A 20054-nucleotide genomic window follows, 5' to 3' on the forward strand; every position below is an offset into this window, starting at 1 on the left:
TCGCTGTAGGGAAGTTCTGTAGAGGCAAGGTAGGAGTATATTGTCTGTCCGGCTGACGTCCGCCATCTTTGTGCTATACTCTGTTGAAATGTTGGCGCGCTCTGTGAAGTTGCTTCTGCCTCATCAGTAAATTTGGCCGCTACTGAGTCCAGCTGGTGCTCTCCCTCCTCAAGCGTACTGCATCTCAGTGCAGTCTGGATAGCAGGCAGGCTATTATGGGTTTCATCTGTGTGGGTCTTGATCACGAACGCCTCCAAAAGCTGGAAGGAGGCCTCTATAAAGCCGAGGGCTATTATCTCCCAATCTACCTCGGCCGCCATGTCAATCAAGGGGACATTAGTACAATCAATAAGATCTCTGCACAGACAGCGTTTACCCGCACCCAAGAGTAGATAAGGTGTAGAGAGTGTGCCTCTTCAGTCCAGGGTAATAGGTTAACTGTGACTTGTTCGCTGGGCAGCCGCGTGGGGAGATAAAAGATGCTGAAATATGCTGGCAGGCTGTCGAATCACCGTTAGATATCCACCTATGTAGATAGTATGAAAGGGTGATCCAATAAACTATGATAATAATTCTCAAAATATAGTTTTGCCTCAGTTTTCTAAATTAAGAGCCGGAGCTCCTGCAATATGCGACTGATCCTTTAGGCAGTTGGCTCCGCCCCCCCCTATGTATGCTTTTCAACAAAAGATACCAAGAGAATTAAGAAAATTATATAAAAGAAATAAATGGGAAAGTTGTTTAAAATTGTATGTTCTATCTAAGTCATGTAAGATAAAATGTGAGTTTAATTTCCCTTTAATTAAATTTAGGTAAATCATTAATTCATCCATTCAATCATTCATTTATCAATGCAATTTAGATGGTTATTTTAATACAGCATTTACAGTAGTTATTATACTCAAGATATATTTTCAAATATATTACCTTTTTGACAAGCTTTCTCCTTTGTTAAAATCTAGATAGGTAATTTAAAGGGACATAATACTCATATGCTAAATCACTTGAAACTGATGCAGTATAACTGTAAAAAGCTGACAGGAAAATATCACCTGAGTATCTCTATGTAAAAAAGGAAGATATTTTACCTCACAATTTCCTCAGCTCACCAGAGTAAGTTCTGTGCAAAAAGTTATACTCAGCTGCTCCCAGCTGCAGGTAAAAAAATTAAAAAAATGAAGAAATGAACAGCAGCCAATCAGCATCAGCAGTGCTGAGGTCATGAACTCTTACTATGATTTCATGAGATTTGACTTAACTCTCATGAGATTTCATAGTAAGCTTCCTTTACCTGATTGGTGAAATAATATGAGTGCACAAAGCTCATCCTTTCAGCTGTCCCAGGACAGACACACTAAAATGCTGCTTAGAAATCCTTTACAATGGGAGGTGGCTACTGAGGAACTTTTGAGGTAAAATATCTTTCTTTTTTACATAGAGATGTTCAGGTGATATTTTCCAGTCAGCTTTTTACAGCTAAACTGCATCACTTTCAAGTGTTTAAACATTTGGGTATTATGGCCCTTTAAGTATTAAAATAGGAATTACAATGAGGGATTTACTAGTATTTGTGTTTTAAGCAATTATGATCAAACTCCCTACCAATAATATCTATGATTCCTGGTTCAATTTTTTTTTAAAGAAGTGTAAAATCTAAAGAATAGACTATTTTAAATGTTCTTCTATTTCAACATTAGTTGCTATCTAACATTTTTTTTTATCTTACTACTGGGCACATATATATATATATATATATATATATATATATATATATATATATATATATATATATATATATATATATATATATATACAGTATATACAGTGTATATATATGTATATATATATACACACAGTATATACAGTGTATGTATATATATATATATATATATACACACAGTATATACAGTGTATATATATATATATATATACAGTATATACAGTGTATATATATGTATGTATATATATATATATATATATATATATATATATATATAAAAAAAATATATATATTGTCACCCTTGGTATGTTAGTTGAGTCCCTGTCTAAGCTGGTATTCAACACATAAGTTGTAATTAATATCCTCACCCAAGCCATCTATCTTCCTGAACTTAGTATTCAGATACTGTATATCAGCAGTGGTACCTTAAACCCAAATCTATACTTCGTATTTTGATAATCACCAGACCTATTTACAATATATTTTGACCAAGTATCCTTCAAGTCTCCTCGTGGTTTTAACTTCATAGGTGTTTTTTTAACATTCAAATAATTTTAATAAAAGTTATGTTTTAATGTAGAACACAGCTGTCCTTCTGGGAATTGATGTTCTTTATATAAGGGGACACAGAAGTACTATGAAGTGCAAACCTTTTTGTCAACAAAGTTCTTTTCTTTTTTGACTTGACTCTGTAAATTTTCACTTTTGCACCAGCCCACAGGCATACTTTAATAAAAGCCATATAGGGCATCCCGTTAAAATTTGTGTAGTGCTATTGCTATTCCTTTTTGGTGTGTACATATAGTAAAAATAGCTTGACTCTACTCGCAATAACAAAAATGTGACCTACTATACCTAGAATTATAAAAGCTACTCACAGCATAAAAAGAACTGTTTTATATTTCCATACATCTGTTTGTTTTAAATGTGCGTGTTATATAAATTATTGATTTAACACACTGTGATGACTAATGATGATTTTCAAATTATTATATATATCACACTTTTTAATTGTGCATTACAGAGTCCTGCCAACCTCCCGTTAAAAATAGCGCATGCTCTCCCTTTAGGGAAATCTGTCAAAATGCTATGTGACTCTGTAGAGCCTTTTCACTATAATATGAACGGCTGCTTATTGTTTAATGCTCAAAGCCTGAAACACAAAACTGAGCTCATGTGTGTCATTCAATCACCATGCAGTATCTATGCATTTATTTGTAAAATATAGGGGAATCTCATCACAGTAGTCCAAACCAATCATAAGTGATGCAAATTAATTCAACTTTCAATAAGTTAGAATCACATAGTTACGTTTCTGCTGTGTTTATCTGTTTGATAATAATTTAATAAAGTTACATGGCTTCAAGAATTCACTTCTGTTGAACTTGCATTTTATACATGAGACAGAAAGTGACTCAAATTTGGTGAATTCTCTAAATATAAAATTAATTTTGCCTAACATATTCCATTAACAGATCCAAACCTTCTTGTGTTTCACCATAATGAAATTAATTAAAAGAACAAAAAGCAGTTTCATTACAGAAAAATAATGAGGTTACAGATCTGATAGAAAATGAGATGAGCAGCAGACAAGCAATCGAAAGAGAGTATGTATATGGGCAGACATAAACCTTTTATATGCAGTACATACTCTGAATCCTACCAATCAGGTTAGGTACAGGCAACTAACATTAGGGCATTTACAGTGCTTAAAGAGATATACGACTTACAATTCAGTAAACCATATAATTAATAATTTAGGGAAATAAAACAACAATTAATTAGGCATTCTTTAATTATATAGCCTGACCTTTCTATAAAGTACCTCTAACAAATGTGCTTGTTCCTTCCCCTTTGGAAAGACTGAAGTGCCTCCATCATACTTAAAGGATTACTTTCTGTTATAATTTTTAAGCTAAACAACTAACATATTAAAGTTAATAAACATTAATTAAAACCTACTGACCTATATTTTCTCCAAAACGAAGTTTCATAACGTTCTAAAAGTTATATCTTTTATTCGCCGATGATGTCACGTTATCCTGCCCACTATTTTCAGCACTGCGTGTTCAAAATACTTAAACCAATAACTTTGTGTTTAAAGTGCCATTTTGAAACCTAGGTATTGTAAACGGATTGGTACAGAGCAAAAGATACCCACGGAGTGGGTTTGGTAAACAATTAAATTTGCAGACAAGATTTCTGATGTACGGTAGAGATATGTTAATGAAATGCTATTGATAAAAAGCGTATTTGGGGTAGTTAGTTAGTAACAGGCATAGAAAATATTTACTTACAGTGGCCCTTTAAGTATGGTTAAATTTGCCTGACCCTACAATACTGTACAGTGACTGCTTAGATCCAAGGAAAATCTCTATTACATATATCCCTAATTGACCACAGAAAGGGAGACTAGGAATATAGACACCACCAGGCTTCTCAATATCCCTGAAATATTCTTTACTTGCAAAGTATTGTAAATTGTAAGCTTAAAATATTTTAAAACGTTTCTTTTCCATACAGATTATTTTCCATGTCATGCTTAATTGGTGGCATGTATACTATTCATACAAACATAATATACAACATATACTATAAACAAGGAAGAATATTTATAATAGGATCAATATATAATAAAATAGTTATTCAAATAAAGTGACTTTGAGTATATGGAACTATAAATGAGCATGGTTGTATGTCCTGGTTGCAGAGACTCAGTATATTAATTTTGTTGTTTTACTTTATTATCTTGTAAGCACCATTGTATAATTGGGAATACCTATTAATCAATACCATTCTATCTATATAGAATTATATATAGGTTGACAAAGTTGAGATCACAAACGTTGACAAATGTATGGGTGTATTTACCTTGCACTTGGCACCAGTAATATTCTTTTAAAACTGTGCTCATGTAAAATGGATGGCCTCTAAAATTGACAACACTGAGTTGCATGTCCCCTAGCTGCAGGTTTTATCTGCAACGGATACACTTTTTGCTGTGAATTGTTTGTGGTAAACGCAGGTTTTCTGACCTGTCAAAAAAATAGTTATGTTAGAAGTATAATGTGTAGTTATAAAGCAAGGAGGGGAAACACTGTTTGTGCTGTTGGATAATAAAACACAGCATATAAGCACTAACAACTCGAAATGCATTTCACTTACAAAGTTACTGTCTACATATTGTAGAGGAGATTGTAGAGTCTTAATAAAACGGTGTTGTTACTATACAAGGTCATACATTTTATAACTAAACATTCATTTCAAACAAATGCATAATACTCATAAAGATATTTTCTCCCTATTAAATACCTTCTTATTAATAAAAAGATGGGGCAGAGCTGAAAGTATTATTCAGCTTGTGTGCACACAATAAGACACTCTCTGGGTCATGACTTTAAAAACAATCAGAAAGCCATGTTTGTCTTGAAGTTCTATCTGTTAAATCATCCCATCAGAGATATTTTACAGCTTATGTTTAATTCTTTTACTATTTCTGGTAATAGCAATAAAAGGGTTTTGTATTTTTTATGTGCAACCTTCAATTCCCTCTCCTCTCTTTCTTCTTTGTGAGGGGTATACCTATAGTATATGGAGAATAAATGAGCAATAGAATTAGATAGTTTATGGTATGCAGTGGCTCCCTGAGCTTTTGGCTAGTCTGTATCACAAGAGGCTGACAGTTTGATCACTCAGGCATAAAAAGTTGAGAATTGGAAGCCTCAGCTTGTCAGGCACTAGAACATCCCAAGAGAGTCCTAGAGATTTGTGTTTGCAGAAACAGTCAGTGAGGGAAGATTTGGTAGTGAGGTAAGAGAAGATCAAACAACAAAACACAATCCTGTCTCTTGAATTGTCTTCAAGCAGAAGTGGAACTGCTGATTAGAAAAGATCTATACAGAAACTTTTGTTAGATTTAATCTAAAACAATTCTGAGACATTATGTATTGGTATTCTGCTGTAATATTAGTTTAACACATTGTATAATCCATTTTCATACTAAGTATTCAAAGGGACATGAAAACCAACATTTTTCTTTCATGATTTAGATATAGCATACAATTGAAAACATTTTTCTAATTTACTTCTATTATCAATTTTGCTTTATTCTGTTGGTATCCTTTCTTGAAGGAGTAGCAATGTACTGCTGGGAACTTTCTGAACATATCGGTAAGCCAATCACAAGAGGAATATATGTGCAGGCACCAATCAGCAGCTAGCTTCCAGCTCCTGAGCCCATCTAGATATGCTTTTAAACAAAGGATGCCAAGAGAATGAAGCAAATTAGATAAATTAAGTAAATTGAAAAGTTGTTTAAAAATGTATGCTCTATCTAAATCATGAAAGAACATTTTTGGGTTTCATGTCCCTTTAAGGTATTGTTTTTGGAGAAGCAAATTGGAATGTATTATTTACCATTACACTGGTGTGAGTTTATGTAAACCTTATTATTTAAAAATTACAAAATTAGGAATATTTGTGAAATTATATGCAATTTGAGGTCCATGTTCAAAAGCATGTATTGGAGATGAACAGCAAAGTCAAAATTAAACGTTCATGATTCAGACAGAGCATGCAATTTTAAACAACATTCTAAATTATTTCTACTATCACATTTGGTATGTTTGCTAGTTATTCTTTGTTGAAGAGTAATCCATGGTAGAATAATAGGAGTATAAGAGCATGCACGTGTCTCTAGCACTCTATGGTAGCATTATTTGCAACAACATATACCATTGATATAAACTTTGTTGCAAACACTGCTGCCAGAGGACTAATGATACATGGATACTCCTGTGCTGACAAATGACCACTCCTTATCAAAGGATATCAAGAGAAATAAGCAAAAATTGATAATAGACGAAATTCTAGAAGTTGTTTAAAATCACATGCTCCACCCAATCCATTCAAGTTTAATTTAAACTTTACTGTCCCTTTGAGAAAAGATGGGAGCTTTAGCTCAGAGTTGAAATAGGATGACAAATTCAAAAGAGATCATGGTATAATGAGGACATGAGTTTTTTCTTGGCTATAACACTGGGGCATATATATATATATATATATATATATATATATATATATATATATATATATATATATATATATATATATATATATATATATATATATTGTTGCAAGTGGACCCATCAAGATTAAATTGTATAACAACATTCACACCGCAATGTGGACAACTTAAGGAAGCTGTTGTTAATAGATGGGACAAGTACAGAAGGAACCTCTTTTGTTTGAAATCACCTTCCCCAAGGTTGGTACATCGGCAATCCAGTTGCATTCATGACATGTTGTCAAGACAGATCCAGTCCACTGTTACACTAAGGATTCCTGGTTGAGACCCCAATGCATGGGTTGATGTGGGGACTGTATAAAGTGTAACATCATGTTGACAGGAGATTAGTTTAAACACCCCCATTATAACAGGAGATTTAAAGGGACATTCAAGTATAAATTAAACTTTCATTATTCAGTTAGGACTTTTAATTTTAATCGACTTTCCAATTTACTTTTATCATCAAATTTGCTTTTTTCTCTTGGTATTTTTAGTTTAAACTAAACATAGGTAGGTTCATATGCTAATTTCTAAGCCTTTGAGGGCTGCCTCTTATCACAGGCTTTTTAAATATCTTTTTAACACAAAGAGACAGAAAGTACACGTGGGCCATATAGATAACACTGTGTTCAGGCACAGAAAGTTATTTAAGATCTAGCACAAAGCAATGCTAAATTTAAGACAATAGATAATAAACAGTCACAGTCATGTGATCAGGGGGCTGGAAGAAGGTTCTTAGATACAAGGTAATCACAGAGGTAAAAAGTATATTAATATAACTGTGTTGGTTATGCAAAACTGGGGAATGAGTAATAAAGGGATTATCTATCTTTTAAAACTATAACATTTCTATGGTTGACTGTCCCTTTAAGAGCCACTATAAGAATTCGTGCTTGAGCATTTATGTGATATACCTACTTACCTGCCCTTGTTCCCTATTCTATGTGGGTAGGACCACTACAACATTCAGGGATAGGATGGTGAACCATAGGCATGCAAAGAGAGAGGCCATTGAACGTGGCTTGTCTGAATAGCCGGTGGCATGTCATTTCCTGATCCAAAAACACAATGTGTCAACTTTGAGAACAATGGTCATAAATCATAAAGTTTATATATAATATATATCATGTTATATTAATTTGCCCTTACAAAATTAGTTGTGTAAAGAGAAAAACTCTAGTATGCAAAATTCATTGTAACTTTTTAACTGAGTAATTAGGTTATTGGTAACTGCTACTCTTGCTTTTTTTTCCATTATAATGTCAGCCATACACAGTATATGTCATTACATTAGTTTAACATACTTTTGAACTTTTTTTTTCTAGGAAGTGATTTCTCTGGGAGCCCATACAGTCATCCACAGTATTCATCATACAATGATTCCTGGAGATTCCCTAACACTGGATTATTAGGTGAGTAGTAAATATTGTACAGCTCTGAACAGAAAAACAGAAAAGTTAATGCATAACTAGAATTTTACAGAGGGATATGAAACCCAACATAAATTATTTTGTGATTTAGACAGCACATAAACTTTTTTTAAATATAAACTATCCAATTTACTTCTATTATCAAATTAGCTTTGTTCTTATGGTATTCATTGTTGGTGTGATTCCTAGGTAGGTGTCTGGAGCGCTACATGGCAGGAAATAGTGCTGCCATCTAGTTCTCTTGCATATGGATAACATTCTTACAAAACTGCTGCCATTTAGTGCTACAGACACGTGCACACTCCTGTGTTTACGTCCCTGCTTTCTAACAAAAGATACCAATAGAACAAAAAAAATTTGATAATAGAATTAAATTACTAAGTTGTTTAAAATTGCATGTTCTATCTGAATCATAAAAGAAAAAAATTGGGTATCATGGCCCTTTAATTATTCGGCTCTTTGATAGTTCTGCTATAGATAATGTTTCAAGATAGTAGCAGGCATGCAGTTATCTAAACTACAATAACCCACACCTCCTACTTTCGACAGATGGTAAATATGGAGCTTTAAGTACCATAGTAATTAATAAATGCCCACTGTGGTTAATGTAATCAGTAAATGAGAATATGAATTCATTTCAATACATTTGAACAGACCTTAAACTTGGTAAACAAAGAGCAAAAGGTGGCACTTTTTTATAATTTTATAAAATATGCAGCTTCATTTGTATGTAAAGTGGAATTTTGCGATGCATGTTCATATGTTTGTTTGATTTAGGTTCAGGCTTTTACAAATCACTGTAAACAAAATGTCTAAGTCTTTAAGAAAGTAACAAACATTTACAATACAAGTTTTATACCAGTACATATAATATAAAATATTGCATGCGCATATTGCTCACAATAAAAAAAATCTTTATTGGTTTTATACATTTAATAAACAATCTAAAAAAAATAAAATAAAATACAATTGTATTGATGAATATTATTTTTTTAATTTTATTTGCTCATGAGGAGTGTAAATTTAAACTTTATTTTTAAAACACTGCACATGTACTATTTGGTCTATTTAATTATTTCAAAGAGCTCTTTAAATGGGTTTACACAATCCATAAAAAAGTATCAGATCACTTGAATTGAGACCTCTCTAACATATTGGAATCTTTACCAAACTTATAGGGAGCATTTAATAAAACATAATGATAAGCATTATGTGTTAAAAAGGAACCACTGGATATGGATGTTTTCCTTGACAGTTTACTTCAAATACAATAAGAGCTGTAATACAGATCTACTTATGTTCTAATTATTAATTAATTTTGTAATATATTATTTAAAAGGGGATGCAACTGAAGATAGAATACAGTTTGGCCCTGGTTTAGTGAAATATATTGCAGTATAAAAACTGCTGCTATATTAATTTACCACAAAGGCCCCTATTTATGAAAGGTCTGTCGGACCTGATCCGACATTGTGGATCATGTCCGACAGACCTCGCTGAATGCAGAGAGCAATACGCTCTCCACATTCAGCATTGCACCATCAGCTCTTGTGAACTGTTGGTGCAACGCCGCCCCCTGCAGATTCGCAGCCAATCGGCTGCTAGCAGGGGGGTGTCAATCAACCCGATCGTATTTGATTGGATTGAATTGCGGCGATGTCTGTCTCCTCAGAGCAGGCAGACAGGTTATGAAGCAGCGGTCTTCAGAAACATGGGCCCTCAAGCACCATACGGAGCTTGATAAATGGGCCCCAAAGTCTGAATCCCCTTGCCCTATCCCACAGGTAATCTTGGAGTATGCCAAGAGGCTGATTAGTGTTTTTTTTTAATCAATTTTGCTACATTATATTGGCATCATTTGCTGAAAGTGCAGCAATGCACTACTGGTTTCTAATTGAACACATGGGTGAGCCAATGGGTGAACACATGGGTGAGCCAATCGGTATATATATATGTATGTATATATATATATATATATATATATGCAGCCACCAATCAGCAGCTAGAATCTTGGTTCTTTGCTGCTCCTGTGCTTTCCTAGATAAACCTTTCAGCAAAGGATAACAAGAGAAGGAAGCTAACTAAATAATAGAAGTAAATTGGAAAGTTGTTTAAAATGTAATGCTCTGTCTAAATCATGAATGTTTAATTAAGACTTTACTGTCCCTTTAACTATCTTTAGAACATGCATAGTGCATACATACCAAAGAGAGTCTCTGTATTCTTAGAGATCAGCTCTGTAGGTGTGTAAATTGAGTTAATTAATTATAAAGGTTGTTAAAAATATGCCATATTGATGTTTTTTTCAACATTGTGCTGTAGTGAAATAGCCCTGTTTCAGTTTTAAAGGGATAGTAAACCCCAGCATTTTCTTTTATGATTCATATAGAACATACAATTTTAAACAACTTAACAATTTAATTCTATTATCAAATTTTCTTCATTCTCTTGTTATCCATTGCTGAAGGGACAGCATTGCACTACTGACAGGAAGCTGAAAATATCTATTTAGCCTATCACAAGAGACAAATGTGTGCATGTACTAATTAGCAGCAGCTCCCACTAGTGTATGATATGTGCGTGTTCATTTTTTAACAAGGGATACTAAGAGAACGAAGCACATTTGAAAATAGAAGTGAATTTAAAAGTGTCTTAAAATGACCTGATCTGTCTGAATCATGCAAGTTTAATTTTGACTTTCCTATCCCTTTAAGTTACTTAAGTTTAAACAAGATTACTATTTTCAATGCTAATTCAATAAAATGCATTTTCAATCCCTCCAGACTGTCACATTATTTAAAAAAATATTCAAAAAGACAAGTTTTTAACTATTGAACTTTGACCCTTTCTAATATATACTGCCAAGGGTAATTTTTGCCTTATGTCAAGACTGACTCTTATGAATGGGAAATATGCTTAAATCTTTCCCACACTACTGTCAAAAATTAGCCCACTTTGACTTTGCATAAAATAATTAGGATTTTTTTATGCATAATTTGCGCAAATGAGATAAGTAGAAATTCCAATTAATTGTCACCACTCAACTTCATTATTATTGCCTAAGAGGTTTAAGACTTACTGAAGATAAAACGGTGTGACCTAATTTAGATGAATCAATTTTATTTCTATATTTTTAAATTATTATAGTACAATCACACCAACTAACCACATTTTTTGTTTTTGTTTTAACAAGAAAAGTCAACCTTACAGCTAAAATAAACATTATAGCATATAGTATTTGAATACATTTCATGTTAAACAGGAAGACCCAAGGGAGAAAATGCTTTCAGATTGTGTAGTATTAAATGTAAAATATCAAAACCTTGCCATTAGTTATAACATTACCATTTTTGACATTCATTTGCTTGTCTTAGCCCCAAGAAAATATAAATTACTTGTATCCACAATAATAAAGGGTTAATACTTAAGAACTGTAATTTGACATGCCAAGTAATCCATAAATAGCCCCGAGGAAACAACTTCTATGTGATATAAAAGTAAAGAGATCAAATGAAACACTTTATTAATTTATCCGAACATTACGTTAACCAGTGATGCCCTTGATGTGAAACTCTTCTCTAACACTTCTCTAATTAACAGGAAGTGGTAGTTTAATTACAGAGTTCTATTCATGAGATTTGACCTTTAACCTATAAGATGGGAAATTTTAGAATATAGAACATTATATTCTTAAAGAAAGGATCACAGCAGGGGTCTTTACTAGTGAAAGGAAGATGGGGAAGCAGATTGTGAATATTTAAACCATTAGCTTTCTGTAGACTCATATGAATGAACAGCTAAAATGATAGAATATTGGTAAAGTGTTGCAGAGATAGTGTTAGTGATATTGGAAGTTATTTTTATCAAAACTATTTTGTATAAATCTGAAAACAATATCTTCAAAATATATTTTGGTTACAGATACCAAATGTAAAATATTTCTTTGAATAGAAATAATAATAATAAAAGGTAATAATAATAACTGATTAATATTTCACCATTTAATATTTGCATAATGATAAGCTATGGGGAAATGTCACTGCTGAAATGTAAAATAACTTAGATAGCTTGCATTGTCCAAAATGTAATGCAGACAGTCTAAAACTGGAACCACCAATTTTGGTTCTCTATTTGTTCATTTTAGTACTTTAAATAAACAGTGTATGTTGTACAATAATGTTTTAATCATAAGTATTACTAATAATATTAATAAGTATTGGCACAGTTAACCCATTTGATGCATATATTAAAAGGTGATTTTTATTTATTATATTTATTTTTTAAACCAGGAACCAAATATGCTAATTTTCTTGTGAACTGAGCATGTGCAAAATAACTAAAGAAAAGCTGCATGTACCGTCATGGAATGTGTTTTCAAAAGGTCAAGGTTGTTGAAGTAACAAAAATGTTAAAAAATAATGTGAAAAAAAAAATCTGCTAAAAAATGAATTTTCTGATGTATTAAAAATTATTGTTGAATTGGTGGTGTCAACGGACAATAGACCACAATGGTCTTACATTTTAAAACCCCACATAACACCATGTGAGACATCTCAGCTACACTTATAATGGATTGAAATAGATCCCATTGACTGAAAACTACTGGCTAAAGGTTAACTGTAAATCATGAATTTTCTTAATATAATTTAAAAAAGGAAAAGATGAAAACCAAAGGTTTTTGAGCTCTAACATATACTTACAGAAACAGACTATAGAACATTCTTTGTTTTAAGGAATAGAAATAGATCTGCCACTGATGTAACCAGGCTTTGAGTTGCTGAAGTGTGAAAAATGCTTTGATTTAATGTGACGTTCTTTAGCAAAATAGTGCCCTCCATGTAAATTGGGAGTGACTCAGGCGGTGTCGTTGACATGAACTGCAGGACATTTTTAAGACTGCTTAACACACATGCTAAACTAGATAATGGCAAATGCTGGCTAATGAAGAAAAATGATTCAATTTCATGCTGGTTTGTTCTAATAACTTCTATACCATTCCCCCTCATTACTTTCCAACTTGATGTTCATCATAAAGGATTTTATTTCATTCACTGTTTTGTACAGAATATAATTTGTATGTGTTGCAAAAACTGAGAAGGGATGGAATGTTAAAATACTAACCTTTTTAATATGTCAAAGGGCAATAAATATGTTTTAAATACTGTACATGTAATATTTTATATCTTACATTTGTGAAGCTGTTTTGTATTTAATGTTCACACTTTAATCAAAGGTCAAATTATATTTAACAGTGTAGCATACATGTATTATATTATGCAGTCTGAATACTCTGTATACATTTTATGATGACTTTCTGATTTATATTAAGGAAGTGAAGTGTGGAGTGGGCAAAAATATTTTAAACTAATATGCTGAAAACCATTAATATTTCTTATGTATCCTGTGTAGAACAATTCATTTGGGAGCATGAGTCATTAATTACTGTGTCAAGAACTAAATTGAAAACAATGTGAGTTATAAAGCCAAGTAATACAGAAGTAATGTTCAAGAAGGGTTAAAGGGACACTGAACTCAAATTTTTTTCTTCGTGATTCAGATAGAGCATGCAATTTTAAGCAACGTTCTAATTTACTCCTATTATCAATTTTTCTTCATTCTCTTGCTATCTTTATTTGAAAAAGAAGGCATCTAAGCTTTTTTTATGTTCAGAACTCTGGACAGCACTTGTTTATTGGTGGGTGAATTTATCCACCAATCAGCAATGACAACCCAGGTTGTTCACCAAAAATGGGCTGGCATCTAAACTTACATTCTTGCATTTCAAATAAAGATACCAAGAGAATTAAGAAAATGTGATAATAGGAGTAAATTAGAAAGTTGCTTAAAATTTCATGCTCTATCTGAATCACGAAAGAAAAAATTTGGGTTCAGCGTCCCTTTAACTGTGGTTTTCATGGGTAGAGGCAGAAAAAAAAAATCTGCCGCTTGCACCTTAAAAACATCTTTAAAATTAGACATTTCCTTACACAAGACACAACTTAAATTTTAATCCACTCTCTCATCCTTTCTCGCCTCGACTACTGCAACTCCAACCTCTCTGGTCTCCCCACCTGCCGCCTAGCTCCTTTACAATCCATAATGAATGCCTCTGCCAGGCTCATCTTCCTTACATGTCGCTCTTCATCTGCTGCACCTCTCTGCCAATCCCTTCACTAGTTACCTCTTGCCTTCAAGATTAGGCACAAACTTCTAACTCTGACATACAAAGCCCTCAACTGCACTGCTCCCCCCCTATATCTCAGACCTTGCCTCCAGATACTCTCCCTCCCGTCCCCTTCGCTCTGTTCATGACCTCCTACTCTCCTCCTCTCTTGTTACCTCCTCACACTCCCGCTTACAGGACTTCTCCAGACTGGCTCCCATCTTGTGGAACTCTCTGCCTCGCTCCACAAGACTCTCCCCTAGTTTTGTAAACTTCAAGCGCTCCCTAAAGACTCTACTGTTCAGGGATGCATACAACCTACACTAACCTTTCTTTATACCAGTTCCTCCCCTCCATTGCTATCCCCTTAAACCCCCTTAGCATGTAAGCCTAAGAGCCCAGCTGTTTGTAGATCACCTTCTTTAGAGCTGACTACAACAGTGTGACTCTTGGCAGGGCCCTCTACCCGTCTGATCCCTATAAATGTTTCCTTGTATTCCAACTATGTTTATAGTGCTGCGGAATCTGTTGGCGCTCTACAAATAACTGATAATAATAACAATTTCCATTAATCTGAATAAAAAATAATTAAACACGTTTGCAATAAAATAGTGTTATCCATTATACTATGAATCTGTGGTTCATCATTTTGTTGATATTTTTTGTGGGTGGAAGTTTAATTAATAGGATGTGTAGTCATTATTTTTTGGTAGCAGAGAAAATAAATGGTTTCCTTAGCCCAATTTAAACTATTCTTAGGGGCTTTTGTTGTGACAGTTGCTATAAAATAACTTTTGGCTTAAAGGGACAATCAACTCAGAAAATGTTATTGTTTAAAAAGATAGATAATCCCTTTATTACCCACAACATGGTTATATAATATACTTTTTACCTCTGTGATTACCTTGTATCTAAGTCTCTTTTGACAGACCCCTGATCACATGACTGTGTATTTATTATCTATTGACTTGCATTTTAGCCAATTAGTGCAGTGTCATCCACAACCCATGGTCGTGAGCACATTGTTATCAATATGGCCCACAAAAACTAGTTGTGAAAAGCTAATATAAAGCAAGTGATAAGAGGCTGTCAGTAGTGGCTTAGAAACAGGCATAAATGTAGAGGTTTAAATGTTATAAAGTATATTAATATAACAATGTTGGTTGTGCAAAGCTGGGGATTGGGTAGTAAAGGCATTATATATCTTTTTAAACAATAACAATTTTGGTGTTGACTGTCCCTTTAAAGAGACATGAAACACAATTTTTTTTTCTTTCATCATTCAGATAGTTTTTTTTCAATTATACACTCTGTTATCAATCTCACTATCCTGTGTTGAAAAGCAGGTAGGCAGGCTCAGGAGCATGCATGTATCTTAAGCATTAGATGGCAGCAGTTTTTTTTTTTTGCCCAGTTAAAAGTAGGGGCAATAATGTAGTTTAACATGACAAAAAGCATAAAATGACTCAGACTTGTATATTCTTGGCCTTACAACACTGTCACAAAAACAGGAATGAAATGAAAGCTGCCTGGTTGCTAAGGAAATAAACAGTAAACAATAACAGTAAATCAGCTTGCAAACACATATCTGATGCTTAATGTGTATGTTCTGAAGAGGAGGATTCACTCTAACATCCAATAAAATAAAAATGTAGTAGAATGAAACCCAAGAGTAATGCAGTTCATCCATATTATTTAATCCCCAACTCATAGTTAAAAAGAGGAGGTACATTTCTTTAACATAATATCATGGAAGAGAGAGAAGAACCATACAGCAATAACAATATTCTCTATTGTTCTAGAGAAATGTATTATTGTGCTATTGCTTGCAGACAACTACATTTCTACCCCCCCCCCCGCAAAGGGGTTAAACACATAGCTATTATCAACTCGAGACTGGAAAAGAGCTACTAGTTCAATGCAAAAGATGGCTGTTGGGCTAATCAGAGGTGGTATATGTCCATAGCAGCAAATCACCTGCACTGTTCAGCTCAGTGTATTGACAATTTGGAGCTGATTTTAACTCTGTGTTTAACACCTTTGTGTTGGGATATAAAGGATGACAGAAAAGGCAGCAATAAATGTTAAATGATGATTTTTTTTGTAAGAAATATTTCCAAGATTTGAAAAAATAAAGAGATCTACGTAACACTTCCAAAAATATCTGCCAATATACAGCTTTAGTTATAATAATTTAATATATCCAACTAGGGCCTCATGCACTGGCAGGACGGACAAGTTTCCAAACTTGTAAATCTGCCCAGGCCGTCTTTGGACCAATAGGGCTGGGCACAAGTATTTGCTTGTGCAGTGCCGCCCCCACTGATCTTGCACATATGTAAATCAACCTGAACAAGCAAATTTAGGGTGATTTATCTCTGCAACCTCAAGGCGGCAGATAGGTTGTAAATAACACATATCATGGAAAAGCTTATGGTGCTTATAACAAAATTTCAGAATAGCACAAATAACCTATAAATTAATTAGGCAATAATTACCTAATAAATAATTAGGTAATAAATATTTGCAGAATATTATGTTTCATATATTAAAAACTTGAATATATAAGGTCTATAATATACACTTTTAATTCTAATCAGATTTTATTCCTTGGTATCCCTTACTTTATAAGCCTTTTATAACTTGTAATTTATGTAAGGTTTTAAGTCCCAAAAAAATAATAATTACATTTCATTTTAGATTTAATTGCAGCAAGCCTGATTAACCCATTTGTATTTGATTCTCTTTTTACCATAGAAAAGATTAGTCATGGAAAAGGCAGACTTTTGTACCAGCAGACAGTATAGGTAAAAGCTGAATATTTAACCTTTTTCAATTGATAGCGTCTAATGGAATTTTGAAAAAGAATATAATTTTGAACTTCACCTTAATTTGAACGGGTTTAACTTTGTCCAGAGCCCAATATAATATGCAACATAGTAAAAATATTAATAAAAGTAGTAGTCTTAATTTGTGTTATATTCTTAAACATGTAAAAGATTTCTTGAGATTACGTCATTTATAGTTGGAGATCTTTTTCAGTTTTACAAATTAGTGCATTCTATAATGTTCTGCATTTTATAATGACAAATTTTCATAAATAGAAAAAAATAAAGTGCTTTTTGTTATGAGCTCATATGCTGTGTAATATTTTTAATAAAAGTTGTAAAGTCTATAATACATTTTAACAACTCACTGGACCAGCCTACATACAGTGACTGACATGCACTATAGCCAGTCATATGTAGGCTGTGGGCAGGGGCGGAACTACCATTGGTGCAGCAAGTGCAGTAGTAACAGGGTCCAAGTGCTGGAGAGCCCATAGCAGTCAGTCTATACCACTGTTGTTTAAGCCTGTCCTCAGGCTTCCCCAACAGGCCTGATTTCCAGGATTACCTTGGATGAGAGCAGCTAAAATAACCAGGTTTACTAATCAGCTGATTGTTTCACCTGTGCTCCAGTTCAGATATCCTCAAAATGTGGCCTATTAGAGAGGCCTGTGGACAGGTTTGAAAACCAGTGGTCTATACATAGGTGTGTGCAGAATGTGTACAATTCTAATGCAGTGGAGACTTTTATTAGTGCAGGTTGCAGGTCCATCCTATCTATCTATCTATCTATCTATCTATCTATCTATCTATCTATCTATCTATCTATCTATCTATCCTTATTATAGAGGGCAGCGTGTATATTATTGCTATTGCTTATTACTAAGATACCATCAGGGGCCCATAAAAACATTTTGCACCAGGGCCCTCTGTTGAGTAGGTCTGCTACTTGCTGTGCGCTTGTGCTTTGGGCCACATGCTGGTATATATCTTGTTTCAGAGGATTGTCAAGAGGTAAAATTCATATCTTAATATTAATAAATGAAGATTATTTATCAGTGGTTTAATTCATTACAAACTGTTAAGTTACAGCAATTTATTTCCCTGTGTATGTGTCCCTTTTAAATCATTACTAGGTCAAAATAAAACATCTCTACTAATAGGAGCAAAAACTGAAACTTTCCAGTTGACTCCTGTTATCAAAATTGCTTTGTTCTCTTAGTATCCTTGGTTAAAGGAGCAACATTGCACTACTGTAAGCTAGCTGAAAACATGAGTGAGCCAATGACAAGAGGCATACATGGGCAGCCATGAATCAGCAGCAAGCTCCCAGCAGGGCTTTGCTGCTCCTGAGCCTATCTAGGCTTTCCTTTCAACAAATGATTATTGTGATTTGTAGAAAAAAAAAACAGATCTGGAGCCAAAAAAACACAGATAAACAGGATCTGACAGATTGGAATGAAACCCTATATTAGTTGTTTAAAAGTTGAAAAAATAAGTGTAAAGCTTTAGTGTCTATAAAGCAATGGGCACTACCTTCTTGTATCCTAGGTTACCTCTCGACTGACGACAATTAGAGACAGCTATAAATGAGTTGCTAGATTATGCAGCCAATGACTGTGTGAAATGTAGCAGTGTTAGAGGGACATGAAACACAATTTATTTTCTTTCATTTTTCAGATAGAGAATACAATTTTTAGAAAGTTTCCAATTTAATTAAATTATCAAATTTGTTTTGTTCTCATGGTATTCTTTGTTGAAGAGATATCTAGATAGGTAGCGTGCACATGCCTATAGCACTACATGACAGGAAATAGTGCTGCCATCTAGAGCTCTTGCTTATGTGTAATATTGTTTCAAAACTGCGGCCATACAGTACTGCAGACACGTGCACACTCCTGAACTTACTGTTTAACGCTGTTTTCCAACAAAGGAAAACAAGAAAATGAAGAAACATTGATAATAGAAGTACAATGGAAAGTATAAAAGATATCTGAATCATGAAAGAAAAAAATGTGGGTTTTATTTCCCTTTAAGTTTGGAGTCTGGAATTCCAATTTTAACAGGAATTGGAAAGTGCACATTTTTCAGATTTAATAAAAGTATAGAGCAAAGTTTTTTTCCTATATATAAATATGTTGGAGCACAATCGATACCGCAGTGTGTGTAATCTTTTGCACACCCTCGCCACAAGGAATAAAGCACAATCTAGTATCACAAGAGGATTGTTATTTATATATATAATATATACTTTACCCAAAGCATCTTAGCGCAGCCAAAACTTTTCAGCGTGCCCTTTACTTTTAATGGATAGCGCAGGAGCACTATTAGTGAGCTCATTGTGCTTGTATTACAAGTGGTGAGTTAAAAGGAGGTAAAACCCAAATTTGTTCTTTCACGATTCAAATAGAGAATACAATTTTAAACAACTTTCCAACTTACTTCCTTTAGCTAAATGGCTTTATTCTCTTAGTATCCTTTGCTGAAGAAACAGCAATGCACATGGAAGAGCCAATAACATGCAACATATATGTACAACCACCAATCAGCAGTTCTGAGAATATCTAGGTATGCTTACACCAAAGGATACCAAGAGAACAAAACAAATTAGACAATAGAAGTAAATTGAAAAGTTGTTTAATATTGCCCACTGTTTCTAAATCATGAAAGAAAACATTTGGGTTTCATGTCCCTTTAAGTGTTGTGATTGAGTGTAATCCAAAATACCCCTGTAAATTGTAATGCATTTTAAGACCCAAAGTAAACTATTATTATTAGTATAGTACAAAACTACATGAATAACTCCACTATTTGTGGACACTTTGCTTAGAGCTTGAGCGATATG

At 33.5% G+C, this 20054-nt stretch overlaps 1 protein-coding gene across 1 annotated transcript in view; it reads left to right on the forward strand.

Annotated features, from left to right (window-relative positions):
• The window catches only part of PAX5 (paired box 5), a 328473-nt gene that overhangs the window by 298001 nt on the left and 10418 nt on the right, over positions 1–20054 (forward strand). The window contains 1 exon segment of the mRNA XM_053700643.1: positions 8114–8200. Coding sequence (XP_053556618.1) covers positions 8114–8200 — 87 coding nt within the window.

This window comes from Bombina bombina, chromosome 2 (assembly GCF_027579735.1).
Source record: "Bombina bombina isolate aBomBom1 chromosome 2, aBomBom1.pri, whole genome shotgun sequence".
In the NCBI taxonomy this organism is placed as follows: Eukaryota; Metazoa; Chordata; class Amphibia; order Anura; family Bombinatoridae; genus Bombina; species Bombina bombina.